Source organism: Tyto alba, unplaced genomic scaffold (assembly GCF_018691265.1).
Source record: "Tyto alba isolate M040663 unplaced genomic scaffold, T.alba_DEE_v4.0 Super-Scaffold_23, whole genome shotgun sequence".
Lineage (NCBI taxonomy): Eukaryota > Metazoa > Chordata > Aves > Strigiformes > Tytonidae > Tyto > Tyto alba.
Window position 1 is genome coordinate 12,975,401 of NW_024881297.1, and position 24,134 is coordinate 12,999,534.

Genomic DNA, 24,134 nt, shown 5'->3' on the forward strand with positions numbered 1-24,134 from the left:
CTGATGTACCTTTTGTCTTCTTATCTGCTCCTGGTCCCTTCTCCCTCCTGTGCCTGATGACAGAGTGCTCGCTGTGCATCTGTCTTGATTGCGCGAGGGGAAAGGTAGTGGGAAGCACCATTAAACTCTGTCCTTGGGTGAGGCTTTGTTCTGTAGCTTTACCTTGTCATTTCTGATCATACTAGAAAGGGCAGGAAGAGATTTTGAAAAATCTCCAGGTGATCCCCTGCCCCCAAACACAACCAGCATATCTAAACAACTTGTTTGTCTAAACTGGTCTTAAAACTCCTGTGAGGGAGTTTCTAAAGCCTTGCAGAATACTGTAGGCCAGTTCTTTTCTATCCTTGACACAAGACAGATTTTCTAATTTATGCTTTTTCCACCTAAACCTAATTTTCTGCAGTTTAAGCCTATTATTAAAAGGTTGCCTGAGATGGATGCAAACAGGATTATAATGGGGAGTGGCAAATACTGTTGCCCCTCTACCAGCTGCAAAAAAGTAATTCTCTTAGAGGGGCATTCTGCTCCCCGCCACTCCACTTCAGTGCCTCTGCAGTGAAAAAGGAACAGTGGTGCTGCAGAGAAAGTGTAGATCAGATAAGAACCAAAATGGAACTACCAGAGATGGTGACCTTTAAAAAAACCCCTCATTCTTGGTTTATTATCTGTAGGAAAAAAGCATGTGCTGGGCACAAAATTCCCACTGAGATCACATCTATTCTGAGCAATTTTGAACATTCCGTAGAAGCAAATCTTCTGTTCCAAAATATGGTGCTTTCATTTTTATTTTTTAGGTTTTTTGTTGTTGTTTTTTTTTTTTTTTTTTTTTTTTTTAATAAAAACAACTAATGGAAAAGTCCAAACATTTCAATGGCTCGATGGAGAGAAGGATGCTTGTATGGGGGTTCTCTTGAGAAACCCCCAGCTTTCCCAACCTCTGAAGCAAATATTGCCCATTATTTTCAAACTTAGAAATTGCTTGAATTCACTTAGTACTTCTCTAGCTAGTCTTTATGAAGAGAAAAAACCTTGTCAAATATGGGATATGCATATCTCAGTCTATCTGTCAGTCTGCCATAAACTTTTTCTAAACTCAGTCCATTTAACTGTACCTGAGAGAAGAGTAGACAGTGCAAAGATATCTAATTGCGACAATTTTTATGAAAATAAGTGGACTGGATGTGTCCCAGCATAGGCAAGAACAGCTGAAGAAAATCCAAACAGGAGACGAGGCCTTCTAAATGCCCAACTTTGCTTGAGTTGGACAGAAAGGCCCCAGGGATGCCTTCTTCCTTTGGTCTGATGCTGAAGACAGTCTTTTTAGGATAAAGAGTTGAAAATTCATTAATCTCTTTAAGTGAGAACTGGTGGACTCCTCCACATTTATTGTTTCTTCCATTGAAGAAACATCCTAACACTGTGTCTATCACCATGCTTTGCAATGGTGATAGAGCAAAAAGCCCCTATATTCATATATTGCTTTATTTGTATCTTTTAGTTCTACTCCTAATGTAAGCTTAAATATATTGGTAACAGGAAGGGATAAATTATGCTGTGCAAAGGTATTGAACTGTACTATCATTATGTAACCTGAATAGATAGGCAATCTTAACTGAGCCTGTTCTAATCTTTTCACTTGGCCTCCATATCAGAAAGCAGATAAACAGGTTTCAGCTCTTAAAAATTGTGAGACTGAAAGCATGTTATCAACTTGCACATATTTTTAAAGATTTTATATTCATTCATCTGTATTTTTGACATTTTACACTGCAATAACATATAATTTCCACCCCCCCCCCCCCCCCCCCCCCCCCCCCTTTTAGAGGTCTTCCAAAAAACCTCCAATACCCCAAACTGTGGCTGTTAGAGGTAATATTATGCTTGAAAACCAAGGTCAGCTGTATGGGTCCATCAGTGCTTGCTAGCAAATACTCCATGTCAAAGCTTTATTGTAATAAATTTGGTGTGTATGTGAGTCTATAGTTGTGGGGTTTTTTTATCATGGCAGATGTTACAGACGTCACTTTCTACTGCTGACACTTTTCAGACAAGCAGTTTAAATTAAGACATCTCTTGGCTTGCAGGACTAGCAAAAGCTGCTCTGGTGATGGGTGCTTTTGTGCCTTCCGTGACTGTTTTAATCGATGCATTAGGATCTGCAAACTGAGTGTATTTTTTGATTTGTGAGAATGTCTTGACCCTAAAAGCCTGACAACATATGGGGAGGGCAGTTTCCTGCTGGAACAGTGGTGCATATATTCTTGAAAAGTAGGCCAGGATGTAATGTTTACTGTTGCTTCTCTCATTAGATTCCATTATCCATTTATAGCTGTGTTTGTGTGAAGGAAAGAGGTTGTGAAAAGCAATATGATCGGTGTTACCACTGTGTTGGATTGTTCATGAACCCCATTTTGCTCTCCCACCATACTCCCCTTGGTTAGGATTCATCTCACTTTTTGTTAGATGTTTAGTTTAAGGTAATCATCTATGCTCCCCATAGAGTTAGTGGAGAAAGAGGGAAAGGTAACTCACCTCATCAGAGATATGCATCTGAAATAGGTGTTATTATTCATCCTCTGGAGGTAACTCTCTTCACCAAGGATGCAGCCACACTAGATGTCTGACTTTCAGTTAGGAAAGTTAGAGATGAGTCCTCCTTTCTTCACCCTTTTGTCTGGGGAGTTGCTGCTTCCTTCTGATCTTTGCTGTGATCTTGTATCAAAGTGTCTGCAATCAGTTTCTTGAAGTATCTCCATAAGGCCCTATTCATAGAAGAGAGGTGCTGAATAATGTCCATAGTCCTAAGATATAATATTGTTTTGTTATTTTCCTGCTCTTTAGCAGCTTGCTTCATGACTCCTTGGTTGCCTCTCACTACCCAGTTGCTAACACAACCAGTATGGTGCTGATACGTGATAGCAGTATAAGCCCCACATCCCCATATGTCTCTCATGCACACAGAACTGCTAAGACTAAATACTATAAGACAACTGCAAATTCTTGTAGCCGATTAAGTCCAATAAAATGAAATTCCAAAAAATACCAAATTGCTCTCAAATCCTCTAAGAACTTAAGTCTCAGCCCTGCAACCTGAAATACTCTGTGCAGTCACCCAGCTCTGCAAGGGACTTACTCTTACAGACCATCAAAACTAACAGCACATGTAGTGTCCCTTCAGCTTCCCAACTAAGAGAAGATCTTTGCAGCGTCCCTTTTGCTATTTGATTAGAAAGCCTCAGATAAAACATTTGGCTGGCTTGAACTCACAGTTAGGGGTCGAGCAGGTTTTAACACAGCCAGCTGTCTTCATGAAAATACCAATCTATTTTTTTTTTTTTTTTTTCCTTTCAAGCCAGTGTAACTATTCTACTGATCTGGAGCTTGTGATTTGTGTGTGGCTGGCCAGCAAGGAAGGTTGTGAGTTTCTGTGTGAGTTGGCATTATTGCTCATACTAGTTTGCCATCCAGTGACATTCTTATATATATATATCAGGAAGGTGAAACTGCTGCATTAAAAAACCTCGGGGAGGGCTCTCTGCAGGGAGGATGCTCCTGTTACCTATGCTGACCTGTGTAAGGTGACAGACTGATTGCTGCAGTCAGCGGGAACTCTGAATAAGCTGGATGCCAAATTGCAGATACTTTCTTACACATAAAACTCTTCCTTTAAATTTTTTTGTGGCCTGGTTCCTGCCTGGACTTTGTCTTCTGGGAAAGAAAAGTATGATATCATGAACTTTCTCGGAATTTTGAAATAAGCTAATGCTTGATTATGGCACTGGATTTTCTTTAGAACTTAAACACTGTTGGTGAAATGAATATTTAAAATATATTTGGCTTAAATGACAGTTGTTAACCTTCCTAATAATCAAGCCCTAGGAAAGGGAGGAGAGCCTCAATCGGTGCTAATATTCAGCAGCAACCTAAAGGGATCTTTCAACATTTAAATGAGTGAAGATATGTCAGGGTAGTATCGGGACAATAGAATAATAAATCAGGCCCCCTAAGATTTTCAGTTTCCTGCCAAGTATAGGTATACATGGAAGTAATAAAGCAAAAAATAAGTATTTGGGTCTCAAGTGATACTTTGCAGAAGCCCAAGTGATTTCTTTGTGACTTAGAAAAGAATGCCTCAGTTCTGAAATATTGCGAAATACAGAACTGGAAAAACTTTTTGACCTTTAAGATCTTTTTTTGGTGAAAAATTCAGATTAAGTGATGTTGCGTGTTTATGTTGACTTTAGTAAATTGTTCATTTGAGAGTGGGACCCTCTTTTTCCCAAATAAAAATTCCAGAAAATACTTTTTTTTTTTTTTCTGGAATATTTATTTTATTAAAAATATCCAAAAAATACATTGGAATCCAGATTACTTGGACTTTTCTCCCCCTACCATTAAACCAAAACTACTTTTGGTTTAAACTGAGATTATTTTATGACTTTTTTTAAATCTTGCCAGTGAACAGAGTCTGTGTAAAACACTTGGGATCAATCAGTGGGTTCTGCTGCCAGAAAGCTTGTACCATGCCAGATCTACAATGCAAGCTTATACAGACTCTGGTGGGAAATAGAAACTTGTGTTTTTATGCATCTCAAGATGTGTAATATGGCTGATGATACTGGTGCTCTTGAGCGAGTCTGAAATATGGGAGGAGTGTGATGAGGAGCTAATTCTTTAGCTCTGTACAATGGCAAGAAAGAGAAGATGAGTGAGCAGGCTTGTTTGGCTACATTCACTTCTCCCTGCAGCAGTGGGGGAAAGGGACTTTCTATCTAGTGAAATGACTCCCATTTTCTGTTCTTTAGGTATTTTTTTTTTTTTTTTAAAGATCTCAACTCCTGTATTGATTCTGTTTTGCCAGGGTAATTGTTTAAATAAGATAGAATAACTGGCACTCAAAGGGTAAGACATACCATCCTCCTGTCAGTCAGTGCTGCAGTAAAGGCCAGAAGATGCCCTCCCTGACCCAGAAGGAGATGCGAGCTGAGCAGGCAGGACATAAGAGCCCTCCTCACTCGTCTCTCTGCATGTTGGTGAGGTGCAGGCCTGGACTTTGCTTTCAAAAAGTAAAAGGTCTCTGTTTATTCACCAATTCCCAACAAGGACAGGCACATTACTTTGCACTCTGACCCTCCTGCATCTCTGGTGGTACGGCAAGAAGGGAGGAGTAAGAGTGAGAAAGAGGACTGGGGTAAATAAGGTAGTGAGTGTCAAATTTATGTGGGGCTTAAATGGGGGTGAGAAAGTTTAATATGATTATTAATATTTACTGCTTTCTGAAAATGCAAATGTCTACTCAAACCAGGCATAATGCAGAAATCTGGAGTGACAAGAGTCGGGCAATTATTTTCTTTCATCCAAGGCAGGGTCCTGCCAGCCCATCATCTACCAACAGCTAATGATCTGGGTAAACGAAGCTGTAATTTGGTGTAGAGGAAGCCAGGCAGAGAATGGAGAGACAGACAAGCCACACAGTGGGTCAGACAGAAAGGCTCAACTCAAGCATTTCATGTGGCGTCGGGAAGGGGACTGCGAGATGTGGGAGGGCAGCAGCTGGAGAAGGTTATTGGGGTGTCTTTCTTTTGATGCATAAGGATCTACTGTGTCTGTGGCCTCTCTGCTGACAAGGAGTTTTGTAGTGATTTCAGTGGCACAAGTGTTTCTTTCTGACTTTTCTTTTTCTCCTTGCAGCGCTGGTGATGGTCCTGAATAGCACAAGTGTCAGCTGGAGTGCCCGCATTCAGATTTTCCTTACCTTTTGCAAGCTTGTAGCAATCCTGATAATTATAGTCCCTGGAGTTATACAGCTAATTAAAGGTATGAAATGAAAAGTAAATGCTTTTAAAGTGCTTTTATCTTTACCCTCCCTAGTCTTTCTCCACCTGCCTCCACCAAATAATGCTTATAGCAGCAAAATCTCTTAATTAGCCTGTGCTTGTTTAACTGAAGTTCTGTACTGTCATGTAATTGATTAGAAGTGGAACTACACTGGGATGAACTGGTATTTTCTTCAGCATGCCAATGAGTCTGTTCGTATCAGACTTGGTTTCCAAATGAGCGACAGGATTGCTGTTCTCTGCAATTTGCCTTTGGCGTGAACTTTGTGAAAGGGCCAGGATGGGTTTTAATGACAGATAGGTGTACCCCTCCCCAAAAGCACATGCTCTAGTCCAGGTGGAATATGTCCCCTTTAACTGGGCTAGTGCCTAACCCTGTTTGGTACTGGTTATGTTGTGGTGGAAGGGGCTCAGAATTGGGGAATATATGGAAGAAAAAGTATCATGGATGCTGTTCTACTACTTTGGTGATGTGGATTGTGAAGTTAAAGGTGATGTATGGGGAAGAGACGCTGTAGTTAGCTATTGCTTTCGTAGGCTTTCTGCCTGCAAGTACCGGATGCTCATGCTGCATGCATGCTTAACTACTTCCAAGTGAAAAACTAAAGCATACAGCTAAAAGCAATAGTCTGGGGCTAACCCAAGCACAGGAAAGGAGGGCCAGAATTACTCTACAGACTTTATCAATGTTGTTGTACAAGCAAGGAGTGTGAAAACACACCTTTGGTCCCTGTAGCAGCACCCATCACAGACGTGGCTGTGCAGGCCTTTCCTTGCCTCTCTGGAAGTCGTTTGGGTAAAGCCATGCTGGCAGAGGAGCTCTTCTCACTGACGTGCTCAGCTACCTGAAGAGGCTTTTCTGTTACAGCCCTATCAGCAGTGGGTGTGAGATGGTGACAAGCCCCAGCTCACTCTCGTTACAATAACACTAGACAATAACTACACAAAGCACAAGGAGCCATTCAGCGCAGAGGGTCAGAATGGGGAGCAAGTTTTAATGAATTGGTGGCAGATTTTTATCTAACAAAAATTATCACAGTTGTTGGCTCTGTCCCTGGGGATGGTCTTTTATGATGCTTCACAAAGCCTCCCATCTGAGTCAACAGCACAGCATTAGGCTCTGCGGTGAGCTCAGTTTCTCAGGAATAGGCAGCTCTCTGTGGCTAGCAATAGACTCTGAAATAAAAGTTTTTCAGTACAACACTCTGCTGATTCACTATTTCTGTTTTCATGTTTTTCACTTCCTTTCTGGCAGTTGCAATGCCTCTTCCCTCACCCCCTTTCATGTGCAAAATTTCTCTCTGTTCCCATCCGCCCCATTTTTCCTAGACCTTTAGAGCAGGCCAGATCCAGGGTTGAGTGGGGTTTGATGCCCTTAAGTAGCTCTGATAGTGTCCCTGATTCCCCACTGGGACCTTCCTCTGGCCACAGCTCTGCACTTACCCAAAAAGCCTCTGCTTCAGTGGGAAGTTTGACTGAGGGCTCAGTAAAAAAAGAGTAAAGGGTAGAGGATTTGACACACTGCTAATTGTAAGTCTGAAAGAATACTGCTTCTTCCTGCTCCTTTTCTGTGGAGGATCTTTGCTTCTCAGGAAATTTGGGATATTGTAGGAGAAGTCTTAGAAACCATAGAGCACCTTGTAAATGAATAAGAGGATAACACAACTCTTAAATATTTGTATTTATAGATATGTAATTCTTAGTGTAATATTAATACAGCACTGACTATAATGTGGTAGGGAGCGATTAAATTTTTCAGTGGTAGAAATGTTTAAGATGTTGGGTTTGTTTACTTTAAAAATGTTGCTTGTGAGTGAAATGCTAGCAGTGTTCCTTATGATTAAATTGTTAAACAAGTGAAATTTTCCACAGCAAAAACTACAGAGCTCATCCTGCTCTTTAATGTTGATGTAAGTCACTGCTGGAGATGACAGTGGAGTGAGTGTCATCAGGCTCAGAATGCTTTGAAAAAAATGAATAGGTCAAATTCTGCTATTGCATGACTAGGGATGCCACAAAACCTTTTACAATTGCTGGCAGATTAAGGCTGCAAGGGTTGGGTTAGAAATTAAGGTCGAGGGCAGAACTTGAAGTCAGTGAACTGTTGGGTGATTAAATGTTCCATGGTGTGATATATTTATTTGTTTTAAAGCAGTAGGTGACCAAAGAGCAAATTTTTCGATATTGTTTTTGTTGATGTTGCAGGAGAAACACAGCACTTTAAAAACGCCTTTGCGGGGAATGATGCCAGTGTTATGGGATTACCACTTGCTTTCTATTCAGGAATGTATGCCTATTCGGGCTGGTAAGTTGTTGAAACCTATAAATATTTGTCCCGAAAACAAATATTAATATGCTCTAACAAAAACATTTTTTTATCTGAAGAAATGAGTAGCACATTCTACATCTTTTGCCAAACTACATCATGTAGTAAGAGTAGATCTCAGCACTGTTCCATACACTCAGTAGTTATTCTGCAAGCAGCTTTACAAAGGAAAGATTTTTCTTCTCCAGTGTACAGTAGGTAATCATGCACTGAACACTTAAAAATGAGACTTTTATTTCAGTTCTTAAGACAAGAATTAAAGGCAACAAAAGAGGAATGGTGTTAAATTTTCATTAGGCATTTTGATAAAAGTGTAAAAGTGATAATGAACCTTTAAATTTTGTTGAACAAGTCCATAATTACATGAAAAACAAACTTGTGAACTGTTACAAAGTTGTGTGGACCTCAGTCTTTGCTTTGTAAAAGCAGTATTTGAAGAATAAGAAGGGAACCGTGATAACACCAGTATAGACTGCAAAACTAGGTAAAAAACTAGATTCTTATATGTCTTGCTCTGAGAGAATTGGACCTCACTTAAGAAGTGCAACTGGCTTCTGCAGAAGTCAAGTGCTATTGACTGGGAGCAAAGGTATGAGAATCTGCCTTCAAGTATCGTGCTCAGAACTTTCTTTCAAGTTCTTTCCCTCTCCCCCCCCCAAAGTACACAGCAGCTGGTTTGAAAGGTGCCGCTGGTCTTCGAATCTGCTTTAGGATTTATTCATGCTTAGTGAGGGCTCCACATCGCACAGTGCCAGTGTGTTTTTGCAGCAGCAGTGTGGGGGAAAAGAAAAAAAAGACTACAATGCACAGAGTGGGTTTATTTTAAGATAGCTTTGTCTGCAGGTCTTTCCTTTCCTTTCCATAGCCTCATAGGCAGCCAAGTTCTTTGCCTTGCACAAAAGACAAGGGCTGAGAGATAAGGGTTTTATTTATTTAATTCTGAGGGACAATGGGCTGAGCATTTTCGTTCTTTGCCTGTCTGCAGCTCCCCAGTTGCAGGAGCATTATAAACATGCACACTGAAGTACTGAACAGAACTTTTATATTAAATGGGGGGAGGGGGAGGAACCCAAGAGAGTCCCAAGCCTTTATCTGTGATAGATATATAAAAAAAAGAGCCTGGCATTTTGAAGCCTCAAAGAAACTGAAAACATTATGCAGACACTCTCTAACTTCTTCCCTCTTTCTATCTCATAACTGCCTCTGTCTCTCATATCCATACATGTGATGGTTTCTCACTTTTAAAATATTAACCTAACTACGTTTTTGTATGAAGGCAATTTTAAAAGCTCTTTAATATTATTCATCACTGAGGCAGAGTTTGTTTACTGTAAAATACTACATCAAAAATACTGTTATTCAGTTACTTCCCATTTCTATTTTCCACCTAACTTTCCAAACGCCTACAATAAAAATAATCTCTGCTTTTCCTTTACACCTGCTGACTTTTATTTCAAGGTCTTTATTTGCCACTTATAAATGAAATTTTTAGGAAAAGACCTAATTTGGCTAGTGGTTCTTCCCAGCTGCATATTTGTCACCAGCTCAAATTGATTGCCTCAGAGCACAGAAGAGCCGACCATTAAGTGGAGTGTCAATACCCTCGCACTATCAGTTTCACGGGGCTAAATCAATCCAGTAAACTGAATGTGAAGGAGTGTTGCAAGTGTCAGTGTTGTGTTGCAGGACGCAGGCAGAATTTTATGCATAGTTTATGAGACTATTAACTTTTAATGATAGAGCTTTAAAGAACAAAACAAAGGTAGTATCTCTTATATGTGTGTGTTCATCCTGTGAAGAGTAAGTATAGACTGTTGGGTATATAAAATTCTGGGTGGAAAGGGACAAGTAGAGAAAAGAATATAAGGAAACATGTTTCTGCATCAATAACAGGACTGGTGCAGGGCTATCAAATCACTTCTGCCTAGAAGCAGGACTAAGACCAGAAAGAAGTAGCTGAATGCCTTACTTGTCAGAAGCCATCTCTCCTTTGAACTATCCCAACCTCTTCTGTTGTGCTCTGTGCACTACCAGGTTTAGAAACAAATACTGAGGTGGTTGTATAAGATAACAAATCTAGTTTTACAGCATTCTGTGTTTGGCCACAAAATCACATTTTTTAAAACCGTGAGCCAGTGCTTGCTCATTCTGCCAACTCAGATCTGGGTCAAGACTTGTGATGGAGAAAAGTTCCCAGACTTTCTGCTAGATGAGGTACCATTTGGTTATTCACTGTAGCACTGTTGGGTTAGCTATCATTTGTTTTCCTGCATAACAGTAGAAAGCCAGCATAAGCACTGTATTGACTGTTCTGTTTAATTAGCCAGGATGTGACTTTGTGCCCGTATCTGAGCCAGGCACATCTGTGTGATCCAGCGATGCACAGATCTAGTGCTAATAAATGCAGAACAGAGGGTTCAGTGACCTTGAGGCTTACGGTTGTTTTGTATGCAGGGCTGTGCCTGGTGAGTAGTTCCTATGAATTCCCACATGTAGCTGTCTCTTGCACGCTGCTGGAATACAACCAGAGTGCAACCTGTGCTGGAGGTTGTGCGAGAGCACACGGGATAAGCAGCCTGCGTTTGTGATCGTGTACAAAACACTAGTGTCAAAATCCTGGTTTTAGGAGGGTTTTCTTGAGTCTTCATTTATTTTTATTGTTAAGAAGTTCTTGTCAAGTACCCTAATGAGAATTTTTGCCAATATAACCTGAAATTTTAGAAGGCTACAGCCACAAATATAATATGAATCTCGAAGCTGTGTGTGAATTTGTATATACAATTAAACTGTAATTTGCCAGGGAAGTATTGAATATGCCAGGGAAAAAATTGAAATTAATTCCACACTGCCATTACATAGCTTCTGTCTTTTTTCTGCTTGGTTGACTTTTCTGAGAATTTCCTTTCTGAGTGTGGGGATGAGGGAAGATTAAGTCAATCTCACATTCTCCTTAATCCAAACATGGGTCTGAAAAATCTACTATAATGGACAGCAGTGCTTCACTAAAAGCATCTTCTTGATTCTTTGGGAAAGAAATACAGAATCAAAATCTACCACGCCCTTATTTTATAACTCTCTTCTAGGTTTTACCTCAATTTTGTTACTGAAGAAGTGGAAAACCCTGAAAAGTATGTACCTAATGTTTTTCTTGACTTTTGAAAAATGGTCGTAAAATTTAAAATGCTATAAAAGTAGTGATCTTCAGAAATTCTGCATGCGGGTCATGTTGCTTGCTTTCCAGCAGATCTGGTATCTATTTGAATTGCAACTGCTTGAAGATTTGCTATTTTGGGCCTGTCGTGACCTTGTTATATATTCTGCTTTTATGTGCACAGAAAGCAGAAAACTAAGACGATCTCCAGGGCTCTGATTCTCCCCCTCGGGATACAAGTAACTACCAGTGGCTTCTTTTAGTGGAAGTTACTGGTATCCTTTCAGGGAAATCTTGCCCAAGAAACTTATCTGCTGCAATATTTGGCAGTTTTGCTATGTTTAAATATTAATCAAATACTTAGTTCTATTTGTTTTAGAAGTCTTGGAGTTGCAGGATCTTGAATACACATACCACAGCATCTGATCCTATTAAGCCGAACAGGGAACATTTGTGGGAGTCTCTTTCATACCAGAGATGAATACTCTCACAGCGCCTCTCTGTAAAATATGGAAAGAAAAGTTATCCAGTTAAGGAGAGTTTGATTTGATAGATATGCTTTGGTACATGTGATCAGTAATAAAACAATATTAACTTTTTCTAAAAATCAAAGAAAATATGCTTTGTCAAATCAAATTGTGTTCTTTGAGGAAATTAACAACTTACTTGACTAAAAATTAATGGGAAGATATAATTTTCTTAGGTTTTTAAAATAAGATGCCTGTCTGGGTACCAAATAACTTACTGTTTAATAAGACCCCCAGCACTGTACACTCAGAGAATATGAAGCTACAGAACTGAGATATGTAAAGAATGAAAAAAAAAAAAAAAAAACAACAAAACAACAACAAAAACCCCCAAAACAGCCACTGATAGGGAACATACAGAAGGTTTTTATTTGATTTCTTCAAAGTCTGAACCAAGCCTGGTGCTGTTTGGTATTTTGTTCAGAGACCTGAAAATAATTATAAAGAAATTGATGATAAAACATGAGGATGGCAGAAAAACTGGCAGATTTCTATTGTTTCAGTGCCTTTATGATGTCTTGGGTGTTAATGGGACCTTTAATGTGATCAGGATATGTATACTGAGGAATGTATGACTGGAAGGTGAAACCAGACAAATACAGGTAGAAAATACAGCATTGATATTTAACAAGGTGGAGCATTAGCACAGATACCTGTAATACAATTGGGTTTTTCATTGGCAGTCTTCAGTTTAGACAGACACCTTTTTAGAAGCTGTGCTCTAGTAAAACACAAGTCATTTGGCTCTGTGGAGAGCAGCTGGCTAACGATTCCCAGGCCTGGGACAAGCAGGAACTCAGGTTAAATGCTTTAGTAGCAAATCTGGGTTTAACTACCAAGGATCTGCATGCTTTAAAAAGTCAGGGGAGTCAGACATTTCGAAAAAAAAACCAAAACAAAACAACCCACTTTTTATTTTTTTTTTTACTTTTGAAAAGTAGTTTTATGGCAGACTGACTTTAAAAGAAATGTAAAACTAGATAATGAAGTGAATTCATTTTGGTTCAAGACTTCTATTGCTACAGGAAATTCTGGGGAGATGGGTTAGGAACCGGAGCCTTGGTGATGTGATCAAAAGCATTTGCTAGAATCAATATAATTTGTAAATTATCATGTGGTTACCATCAATACTGTATGATGTTTTTAAACATGGACGTGCCTACCACCCTTTCGGACTTTACTTACACTTATCTCTCTCTGAAGTCCTCTTAACTGCATGATGTTTAACTGAAATTATTGGCAATTTTCATTACAGCTATTTTGGTTTATGTTGACATTTTTTCCTTGTGATTTGAGTCAGATGAATGTATATTTTTTGAACATGTTGCCCTCTGCTGTATAGGACAGAAAGGTATAGTTCCTTTTTTTTTTTTTTCCCTTTTAGCTAAGCACCCAGTGAAGCATGTTGTATCACAGCTAAGTGATATGGGTCAGATTTCAGGGTTTTCTTCATTGCAGCTGTGATGTGAGAGAGAGACACATTCTATTTTCTGCCCCCATCTTGGGAGAGCTTCTCTTTTTCTCCAGGAGAAGCTGCTGGAGTTAATTGTGTGTTAATTGTGGAGTTAATTGTGCTGCTAGTGGGGATGCAGGACCAGGGGGCAAGTCACACAGTCTGGCTGGATTAGTGTATTCCAGGATGGCTCTGGAAAAAAAAGAGCTCAATGTTACATGTGTGATGTTGTCACAAAGCTCTTAAAACTTTTCTTCATCACTCTTCTTCTTGGGGTTGCGCTTTGAGAGGATGAGAAGGGAAGATGCCCAGTGTTCACAGCAGGGTGTCTGGGATCACAATCTCCATGCAAAGTACAAATATACAGTAGAAGAGATTGAGATTTTAAACATTGCTAAATAAGTGGCAGGTGATGGCAAGGCGAGCGAATTGCTACCAGCTGTGCTGACGGAGACCTCTGCACCACCTGTAAATGGGGATTCTGGACTCTGTTAACCTGAAACAAGCAATTAAATGAAACAGTTGGATTTTTTTTTTTTTTTTTAATCCAGTTGCCACCTGTGAATTGCTCTGTTGAAAAGACATCCTGCTGAACAGGGGCCTGCTCAACCACTGTTCCCAAAGATACAGGGCAAGGGAATAGAGTGGTCTAATCCCAGGGCAACTGTCTCTGCTCCCACCAAACAGTGGAGGCGTTCGGTGAGCTGCTAATCGTGCTGATGTTGTAGGCATTTATCAGAACTCAACCTCTTCTTTTATTTTTACTTAAAATGCTTTCTTTCCTTTCATTCTTGTTGTAAGCCCTATGTTAAAGGTTGCATACAGTGCTGCAGCGGTATTATGCAGCTGTTTTTAAAAGGGAAATATAGGCTTGAACCACCTAAAGTCTGTAAGAACTCCAGGTGTGCAATTTGTAATGTTTGTCAATGGTTAGGGATGCAAATTACAGTGACAGAGGTGAGCACAGCGATGTCTTCTGCACTGCGTGTGCCAAGGTAAATGTTTGTCTGAAAATCACTCACAGTGGTGTATTTCCAGGTGTGCGTCAGCTTTTGGAGTAACTGACAGCTGGTGCTGAGATGAATGATCAGCACTGTCCCTGTGTTAACCAGCCTGCTACAAACCCGCAGTGAAGTGTGCCGAAAGAGTGGTGGGGAGGACAGCACGCTTACCCCAGGGGGAATGCAGAAATGCTCTAGCAGAGAGAAGAGTTGCAGCAGAGCTGCCAAGGGCCCACCTGAGCGGAGACCTGCCTTTAAGCTCTATTTTGTGTGGTGAGTCCTGGACTCCCTCTCCGCTCTTGCGGTGTTGTGGAGGGTGAGAGAGAGATGGGTCAGGGCCCTAGAAGATATCCTGAAATTCCCAGGAAGGTGGAAACACCTATTTTTAGACATTAAAGTTTTCTAGATAGGGATTGCTTTGTTTGCTGTGGTATGTGGGGCACCAGGAAAGCTTGCTGGAGTGCAGCAAGTGGCATTGGAAATGGAGAGAGGCAGGGGAAGGGGGGATGCTCGTGACCTTGCCCAGCTGAAAGCTGCCTTTGTGCTCCGTTGGGGTGGCTGTTTGTACCAGCTGAAAGGGCTCCTGAAGGCTGTGGGAGTCTGTGTAGGTGCAGCAGTCTTCCCAGGCGCAATAAATTGCAGACTTAGGTCTATAAATAGGATAAATACTACGGGCCTGAGGCACTGAGATACCTAGGAGATATTGAAATACTAGATAGAGCAAGCTGACACAGAGGCAGTGGGAATGAGCCAAGAGGAGAGGGAAGCGCTCTTTAAATTGTAGAAGAGAGAATGGAAAAAGGAAAAAGACATCTGAAAGTGAATGTCATTACTTTTTGAACAGATTTTTGGAAGTAGTGCTGAATTCTCACTTTGAAAATGTTCCAGTCCCTTCTTTTGTATAAGAAAAAGGACATTATTATAACCCCAATTATCATAAGATGTAAAAGTAGCTGTTTCTGTCTCCTGCTAAACCCCCTTTTGATGTCTCATTTGTAAGCCTGGACTCATTTCTTTATTCCTCTTTGTTGAAGTGTTTCCCTCATTCAGCATTAGTAGGACCTGAAGCAACATGAAGTTGATGTTTGTTTTACAAGAAGCTCTAGTTGCAGTCTTCAGCTGCTTTTATGTACAATTTTCTTTAAAAGAGCCTGAAATAATTTTATTATTAAGACTATGTGGAAAAACATTGAAGTGTAATACCAAATTTCTTTTACTTTTGAAAATTCTGTTTTGCATATGTGTGCTGGGTCAATAGCGATTGCTCTTTGAAATGAAGTATCTGAATAATCCTTGGGGGTAGAGCTTCACCAAAATAACCTCATGCAGCCATGTCATGTGCAGCTTTGATCTTTTTGATTTTCTTACATTATAAGGATCAGCTCTACTCAAACTCAGGTCGTGTTGTATTGTCTAAATAATAAGTGAATGAAGCAACAGCCGCGTCTTTGAGAGAGAATTTGTCACCTTAAAATTGACGGGAGCTGTGTAGCCTGAAGCAGTAAATTTAGAGGACTGGAAATCAAGCATGTTGAACTTTCAAACTCATTTCTTATACATAGTTGTTGAGCTCATCTGTATTCTTGAGCAGCCCCTCTGTGCTCTCAAGAAACAGAACAAGTTTTTTGAATTTTGTTTTTTAAAAGCAACTCATGCCCAAACGGCGCTTCCCTCCTCCTTTCCCAGGCAGAGCAGAGTCCAGGATCAGCGCTCTATTTTGTCAGGAATTTTGACGGACTCCAGATGAGAAAGTAACACAGGAGTGTTTTAACACTGCAGCAATGTCTTCAGAGTCTTGTCAAAGTCAGGGCCAGATTGTGTCAGATGACGGCCAAAGAGAATCCTGCTTTTAAAAGACTATGTTCTACATCCTCAGTATGAGCAAATTATGAGCCCGAAAGTTGCATATTATAAAGATTAGGCTCTTGTTGGAAGAGAAAGAAAATACTATTTCGCTGTAATGGAAGGGATACTAAGATTTGAATTTCTTAATGACTTCAAGGAAGTCTGTGATCAAGTGAACAACTAGAGGTATTGATTCACAGCCCTCCTTTAATGAAAAAACATATTATTTATTTGGCAGTTTAAGTTTTTGATAGTGTTGTTGAACTTAGAAAGTATTTTTCCTTTAGTGGTCTTCAATTTGTATAAAATGATAGATAGAAGATTTTTAAAGGACATGAATTCTGAAAATATTTTACAGCAAATAATTAGATTCCTTTGCAGTTGCAGTTAAATATAGCAATGTAGCTCCTATTTGGCTTTTTTTTTTTTTTTTTGGTGTGTCTGGTTTTTTTTTTTTTTTTTTTCCCTCTCTTATTGGGCCATTTCATTTGCAAATATTCTGTTTCTGTTTGTAAAATAACTTTGATCCAGCCCAGGCAATCTATCATTGTTTAAAAAGTTACACAGTGCAAAGAACATATTATTGAGATGTATAGTGTTTATAAGCCTGGTCTCAGATTGATAAATCATGTCTTGTGCTGTTGAAAAGCCAAGAAATGAATTGCTTTGCTATGACCTTGGGGTCTGAGATTAGTCAGTTTGTCTATTAGATTTTTCCAGTGTTCTTCTCACTTCATTTATTCCTTCTTTTCTAAGGAACCAAGAAGCAGTAGATGTATAGCAAGTTGGCAGGGCTTGATGTCATCAGACATTTTGTAAAATCAGGATGTCAAAATGTTTGCTATAATCTGTTTTTATATTGGGTTTGAACAATATGAGTGTCATGTCTAATTAATCTAATGTGTACTATCCATTTGTATTAATTAAAGTTTAAAGTCACACTTCATATCTTTGAGGACTGAATGAGAGAAATGTGGTATTAGAGGGTTTTTCAGGGTGTCTAAACATGCAGATGCATGGGAGGAGAATGGTCACTAAAGACACTAAAACTCTTCCAGCTCCCTAGCGTTTGCAGCCATCTGATTTTTGGCACTTCACATTAGGATGCACCCCACTTCCAAAATCAATCAGAAACTTGAATTGCACTGTTACTCACTACTAGTCTAGACCCAGACTAATTATTCGTATTAATCGTAAGAATGATTATATTTTTAATGTTAATTGAGAAGCCTTTGCCATTTTTGCCTCTCTGCTTCTTTGTTCATTTTTATTTTATAATTTAATGGCAAGATCTAGTCTGAAGAGTAATATTAATATTGATATTGATTATCTTAGGCACCAGAAAAGGAATAAAGGCAGAAGTTTATCTCCCTGCAGCTGTGTTGTCTATCATTTCAAACATACCTCATCACTGCTTGTTATTCAGCAAAGACAGATGATGTAGCTGAAACACTGAACTGGGGCTCAGGAGAATTGGCTCAGGCACAAACTTGCTGTGAAAATGGAGGATGGGTTACATCATCTTTTCTCCTCCTGGTTCTCTCCTTTCTCTCATCCCCATCTTTTCTCTATCTGCTTCATGGAGCAGGAGGTATCACCTCCTGACTTCATTTTTGGAGAATTTCTGTCCTTCCAAGGTTGGGGGTAAGCCATGGGCTACGGGGAATAAAAAAACCTTTATTTGGATTTAAAAATATACATGCCTATACCTTGAACTGAAGGCTTTAGCAGATTTATTGAACCCTGGGTGTGGCTTCTGTAGGTCCCAGTCCTGTAAAATCTCATATGGTATCAGTGGAACCAGAAGATGTTTGTAGGTCCCTCCGTGAGTAACTAGCACCTGGAGGTGTTCTCCACGGGGATGCAGTCTTATTGATAAATAAGCTTTGGACTAGCCTTCCTCACCAAGTAGCTGGGCATAAATACAGTTCCTTCCTTTTAAGTCTGGCATTGGATGCAGGTATCCTGCCTAGATACAAGCAGAATAGCTTTGTTACCTGGAGTTTGAAATCTTCCTTATCCACTTATCCATAAAAGAAACATTTGACTCCAATTCATTTTCTTCCTGTCAGGCTACAGTGCCATATATTCAGTGTGGAGGTTACAGGATTACATTGTGATATTTTATCTGAAGATACTCAGAAAAGACAAGCGCTAATCTTTCAAGCATTTTGCAAAGTCCATTTGCTCATGTGAATTCATCAGATTACCTTAAAGGGAAAGCCAGGTCAGTAAGTGAGCATTTGCATTTTTTCTTTGATATATTATATATGTCTTGTGTTATATTTCTATTCGAATACTTATCCTCCATCATAGAATGAGGATGTTCTAATTATCCTCCCCCCAGCTATTTTTATGTGACACTTCAATAGAAATCTTATTCTTTCTAAATTTTACCGTATCTAACAGGCTACCTAAATTCCCTCAGATATCTGCTAAGCACCTCTGAGGATGAGGTGTCCAAACATTGGTGAATCCAACATCACTTTCCACAGTTTAATTGCACCCTGTGTGAGGGATAAAATGATAGATTCACAGTCACTTCTTCCGAACTATAAATTCCTTTAATGGGGAGCTGAATCTGCCAAATAAAGAAAACAAATTAATTTGCCAGATCAAATATACTTAAACAAAGTTTTTTGGGTTTTGCTATTTGTAAATTGTATGAAAAAACTTTTAATTAAGAATGTGATACAGTGGTATTTGTGTGTGTGTGAGGGGGAGAAATAGACAATTACTAGCTCATCAGGGAGCTGGCTTACCAGCATGAAACTGTTCTTGATTAAATGAACTTTCCTTTACTTTTGCTCTCTCACTAACCTTATTAACTACTCACTGCTTACATGCTTCACATTGTCAAGTCATTCATCATAATTTTTTATAAATGACTGATAATTCTTTTCTGAAACTAAGTATTTCAGCCTTGGATGCATGTTTTTTGATGATTTCAGATTTCTGAAATCTCAGTATAGGAACTCATTTTTTGCACTTCAGGAAATTATTTTTATTATTTATTATTCATTTATTTATTTATTTATAATTAAAGGGTTCTGCTGCTTCTCTTGCTGCAATCTGGAAATTTTTTTCTGCATGGGATCTACTTTGCTCTTATTTATAATCCTTTTTTCACTAAAACTCCTAGTTTGGGAGACTTTAATTATCCTATAGTTTGGTACGCAGGGGTTTCTCACACTGGGCCACTTGATGGCCATGGCTACCTCATCAAGCTGAGAATTGTTTGACAAAATATGTGGAGGCAATTCAGGCATTAGCTGTGACATGATATGCTTCATAAATACAACTTGACAGTAGGAAGGCTTAATTATTACTTAATTTTGCACCTGATCTCAGTTAATTTTTGATGATAGTTTGAGGCAGCTTGGAATCATAACCAATTACAAAGCCAGCAGGGAGAAGTATTGAAAATACTCTTTGGCCAGCTATGATCTCATCTTAGACATAGCAGTGTTGCAGTCAGATTTTCTTTCAGTGGCTCCTAATTCCTAATGGAGATGCTGATAAATCAATAAGGAATAAGAAGCTTCTATAAAAAGCCGCCAGACTTCTTGCAGGACATACTGCTTTTGCTGCTGCACTGTCCTGCATGTCAGTGAGTGGAACTTTGAGAGTCGCAAGAAAAAATATCTTGAAGGAAACGTCCATGCTGGAGCAGCAGATGCTGTGGCAGGTCCAGCTGAGTTCTGGCTCCAGCTTCTCCTTCTCTCCCCCCTCTTCATCCGCCCCCCCGCAAGACGTGCTGCAAATGCCCTAACCTTGACAATCTGTTGGTTCTGCTGAGGATGGATGCAGTTAAGTGAGCCACATGTGAGACATGAAAATGCAACAAACAGTGTTAACAGCTTGAGTTAAAACAGGGAAAAAGGTCAGGATGGCATTGGAATTGGTAACCCAAATTAAAATCCAAGTTTGTTTTTTTTTTTTTTTTTCCTTAAATTACATTGAACTGGATTTTTGGATTTGGTAATGTGGATTATCCTGTACTCGTGTAGCTCAGACTTTTCTTTGGTTCTGTAATTTTTGACAGTTCCAGCACACTAGCTACCATATATAATGTTTCATAACTAACTGAGGATATAGATTCAGTCCTTTAGTTCTTATTTACCCTGTTCTAAGATGTTGAACACAAACACCTCCTACCACACCTGGGTGTCCCTGGCCCCATGGGTGCAGTGGGTCCTCCTCAACAGCATTGCTGTGTCCTGAGAGAGAGGAAACAGAGAGCACAGCTGGGAAACCTGGTGTGCCATGCAGTTTGAGTCTGGAGTGATCCAGATGTATGCAGAAAGACACCCTGCAAACATGAATCCTCTGCCTCGTCTTTGACACATGCACTTTGTGTCTGAGCGGTGCTTTGAATTCACCGGAGCAATATATGCAGACAGCAGAGGGGTTGGTAAGATGACTCACTGGATGAATTCACCTGTCATCTGGAATAGGGATCACAGAGAGCAAAAGCTTCAGCAGCAGGGATAACAAAAAGGCTGCAGATTTCACTGGGCACTATTCCTATTCCTTACCTCTGCAGCCAGTCGGAGGTGGCTGCTGTGTGTGTGCTGCTTTCCAGAGGTTGCATGTTTTCCGTATAGGTTTATTTAGGGACTGACCTAATGGGTATTATTACAGTCTATAATATTCAGGAGTGTGTATGTGACACACATTCAATTTCTGTTATTATTTCTTTTTCCTTTTCCCTTGTGCAGTTTATTTATCTATTTATTCCTCCCCCCTTCCCCCCCCCACCCCATGTTTTTTGGTGCTTAGATCAGTGCTGAGTCCTGTGGTAGAATTTCACATCATGAGAGAGAGATGATCTTTGGGTGCAGTTTTCAGGCACCAGTATCTTTGTTATTGGCAGCTGCTTTCTAAACACCAATTTAGCATTTGAATTGGTTCAGCTGACTTCCAGTCTTTCTGTCTCCTACTCCCACTTTATTATCTTTCTACTTTAATGTAAAAAAAAAAAAAAAAGAAATGTGGTGTTCTGTTTAGAAATTGACTGCATTGAATAGCAACCCATGACAGGGCTTAAACTGATATGCCAGTCAATATGTGTAAATTAGAAAAGAGATTGATGTAATCTATAGCATCTGTAAAGGTTTCAAAGATGTACCTTGATCATTAATTAAGACAGTAAGGATGTCTTATAAAATTGCAGTTGAGGAGACTAATAATTCACTATCGAATGAAGAAAGGCAAGGTCACTTGTAGAATTGACTGTTCTAACATTTATATTCCTTGTATAAAATGCTCCTGCTCATACAAAAGTTGAGCTGATGGCTATGGAAATATTCAGTACTAGGAAATGCAGATTTCATACATAAGCTTGGAGGGTTAAAAAAAAAAAAAAAAAAAAAGTAGTTGTCTTTATTTGTTCTGTTTGATTTTTGTAGTATGATTTATTCTTTCATACAGTCAGAGTTAACTTACAGCACATGTCTGGCATGGATGTTTCAGTATGAGTGAGTGGAAAAATGGAGGAACAAAAATGAATGCTATAGATGCAGGGTTAGATTATGGTTTCTGTGCTGGGTTTTAGCTGTGGATATGTACACTGAAATTAATAGTGCTATCACTATTCCTTTTTCTCCTAATTGTCAGATATAGGATCTGATTCCAGTTCCTTTTATGTCTCTGGAATGTAATAAAGATATTGCAAAGATGTTAGTACAGCAATCAGAAAGGTAGTCAGCTACCTGAAAAATCAAAGATATTCAGCAAACATAGCTGGAGGATGGAAGGAAAAAGAGGGAAAAAGATAAATTGCGAAGGCGGAGGCTGTAGTACCACACTGAGATATGCCAGGATGCAGGGTTAGGAGTGGCTCTGTTCCTGTGTGAGCTGTTAGGAGGGAGGGGGGCAAGGCAGGGTGGGAGAGCAGGCTGCCGGTGAGATGCTCTGCCCACTAAAGCAGTGTCTACAGTAAGGCAACACTTCAGAAGCCATTGCTTTGATATGTTTGTTTCTGTTTACGTAGACTCTGTGGTTTAAGATAAAAGGCCCAACTTGAAATGAAAATGACTGAATGAAATCGCTTAGAATTCTGGAAACACTTGAAACTTTTTGAAGATTACTTGTTGTTCTGAAAATGCACCGTTCAGGTGGGCTTCTGTTGAAGGAGGGGAGAGGCTCCTATGGGCTGGCTGGTGGGATGGGTGGACAGGCAGGTGCATGGGCTGCCATGAAGCATGGCCTTATTTTTTCTGATTCTAGAGTAGTGGAGAAAAGGGGGTCTGGGCCAATCTCTTCTGCAGGGGATGAGGATATTTCAACATTTTGATTTTTACAAGTGGCTGCCTTTGTCAATTTAACGCTGATGATGTAAGGTGTTGTGAGCGGGTACAGATGAAGTTACTGCCTGGAGTGTACCCGGAAAAGGCAAACCCTCAGCCAGGTTTCTCATCCTCTGCCAAGTCCATGGCACTTCTTTCGAGGAAACAAAGTTCAGGGAACTCAGTGGGAGCTCCCTCCTCTTCCTCCACAGCGGTGGAGGTGTCTCCTGGGGGTGCCGAGAGCCCCGCAGCTTTGTGTGAGCTGGCTGGCTGTCGCAGAGAGTTTCTCAGAGCTTTGGTGGCTCTGAGGTGTACGGATGTGATGAGCTGACACACTGGCTTTGGCTGGGGCCGTGGCCGCCCCGGCTGCCCCCGCGGTGGCTCTTCAGTTCGTGTGTTACAGCGTCCAGCCCCCGGATCACTCTTTTCTAGCCCCTGTGGCTCCCTTTGCTTGCTGATGTGATAACCTGCTGAGCTCAAGGTGTGGTTTTTTTTTTTGTTTGTTTTGTTTTGTTTTGTTTTGTTTTGTTTGTTTATGTGAATCATTGTTACTATGAATCATCCCTGCTAAGGAAGTAAAACAAATGTTTATTCACACTCTCCCCGGGTTGTTGGCAAAATCCTAATATGCTTTATCAGCAGGCTAACGTAATGTAACAACAAAACAATATAACCTTCGAAGTTTCCACTGCCCTGCCTTTTCCTTCACTTTCTTCACTGGAAATACATGCAAGACTATTTTAACATCTACTTCTCTTGCATTGAGGGGACATAGCAGTAACTGTACAGAGGGGTGACAGTATCTTTTTTATGGGAACCCTGAGCTGCTCAGCAGAATATTCATTGCAGGAATAAAAATCTCTTGCAAGACTGATGTACTGCTAAAGGTCTAGAGCTGTAAAATATACAGTATTTTACTGGAGAGATCATGGGTCTCTCAGGGCTAAGCTAGTTCTTCTCTTGGCCGCAGTGAAGGTCCCAGGATCTCACTAGACATTTTCATTCTTTTTCAGTCGTTCATAAGCAGGTGATCCAACTGAATTTACTGGAAAAGAGGTGAGGCAGCAGTGCATTAATGGTAGATAGAAAAGCGAGGAAACTCACCCAGATCAGTTATAATGAGATGGAGAAAAAAAAAAAAAAAAAAAAAAAAGAGGTCCAAATAGGGATCAGATAAGGCTGTATCTATACATTTGCAATGTCAGCCAGGGCACGGAGTCCTTCGCACCAAACATACTGGGTCAAATCAGCAAATGTTTTGTCTACATAAAAATTACTGGCTTGAGAAGCAATTTTTCAGTTAATTGTGATGTATTGCCTCTTTGTGTGCTAACACAATGCCTGAGAACCCTGATAACCGCTATCAGACCATGCTTCGAGCTAACACCTGGGTAAGGTGACAAAGCGTGTGTCCACGTGAGGTGGTTCAGAGCCTGCCTTTTGATACTGAGCACAGGCACCGCAGGTCCCCCACGGCCTCCACGTTTATCACCCTGGGCCCGGTGAGGGTTATCCTCTTTGTGAAAGAAAACACGTGTGGTATATAAAACTTTTGGTGTTGATGCTGTTCTGCCTTGTAGGCAAACCTCTCTCTGGTTTTCCCCTTCCCACTTTAAAACAGGGGACTGGTTTCTTCTGACGCAGGTGCTTTTGTTTCCTTATTTACCAACGACATTAGCTGTGGGGGAGGAGGTTCTGAGCACT

General features: G+C 40.1%; 1 protein-coding gene across 2 annotated transcripts in view; it reads left to right on the forward strand.

Moving 5' to 3' along the window:
- SLC7A11 (solute carrier family 7 member 11) overlaps positions 1-24,134 on the forward strand; it is a 62,826-nt gene that overhangs the window by 10,651 nt on the left and 28,041 nt on the right. For both annotated transcript variants that reach the window (XM_032997795.2, XM_032997796.1), the window contains 3 exons: positions 5,692-5,817; positions 8,043-8,142; positions 11,247-11,291. In XM_032997795.2, the coding sequence (XP_032853686.1) occupies positions 5,692-5,817; positions 8,043-8,142; positions 11,247-11,291 (271 nt within the window). The remainder of the gene's footprint in view (positions 1-5,691; positions 5,818-8,042; positions 8,143-11,246; positions 11,292-24,134) is intronic.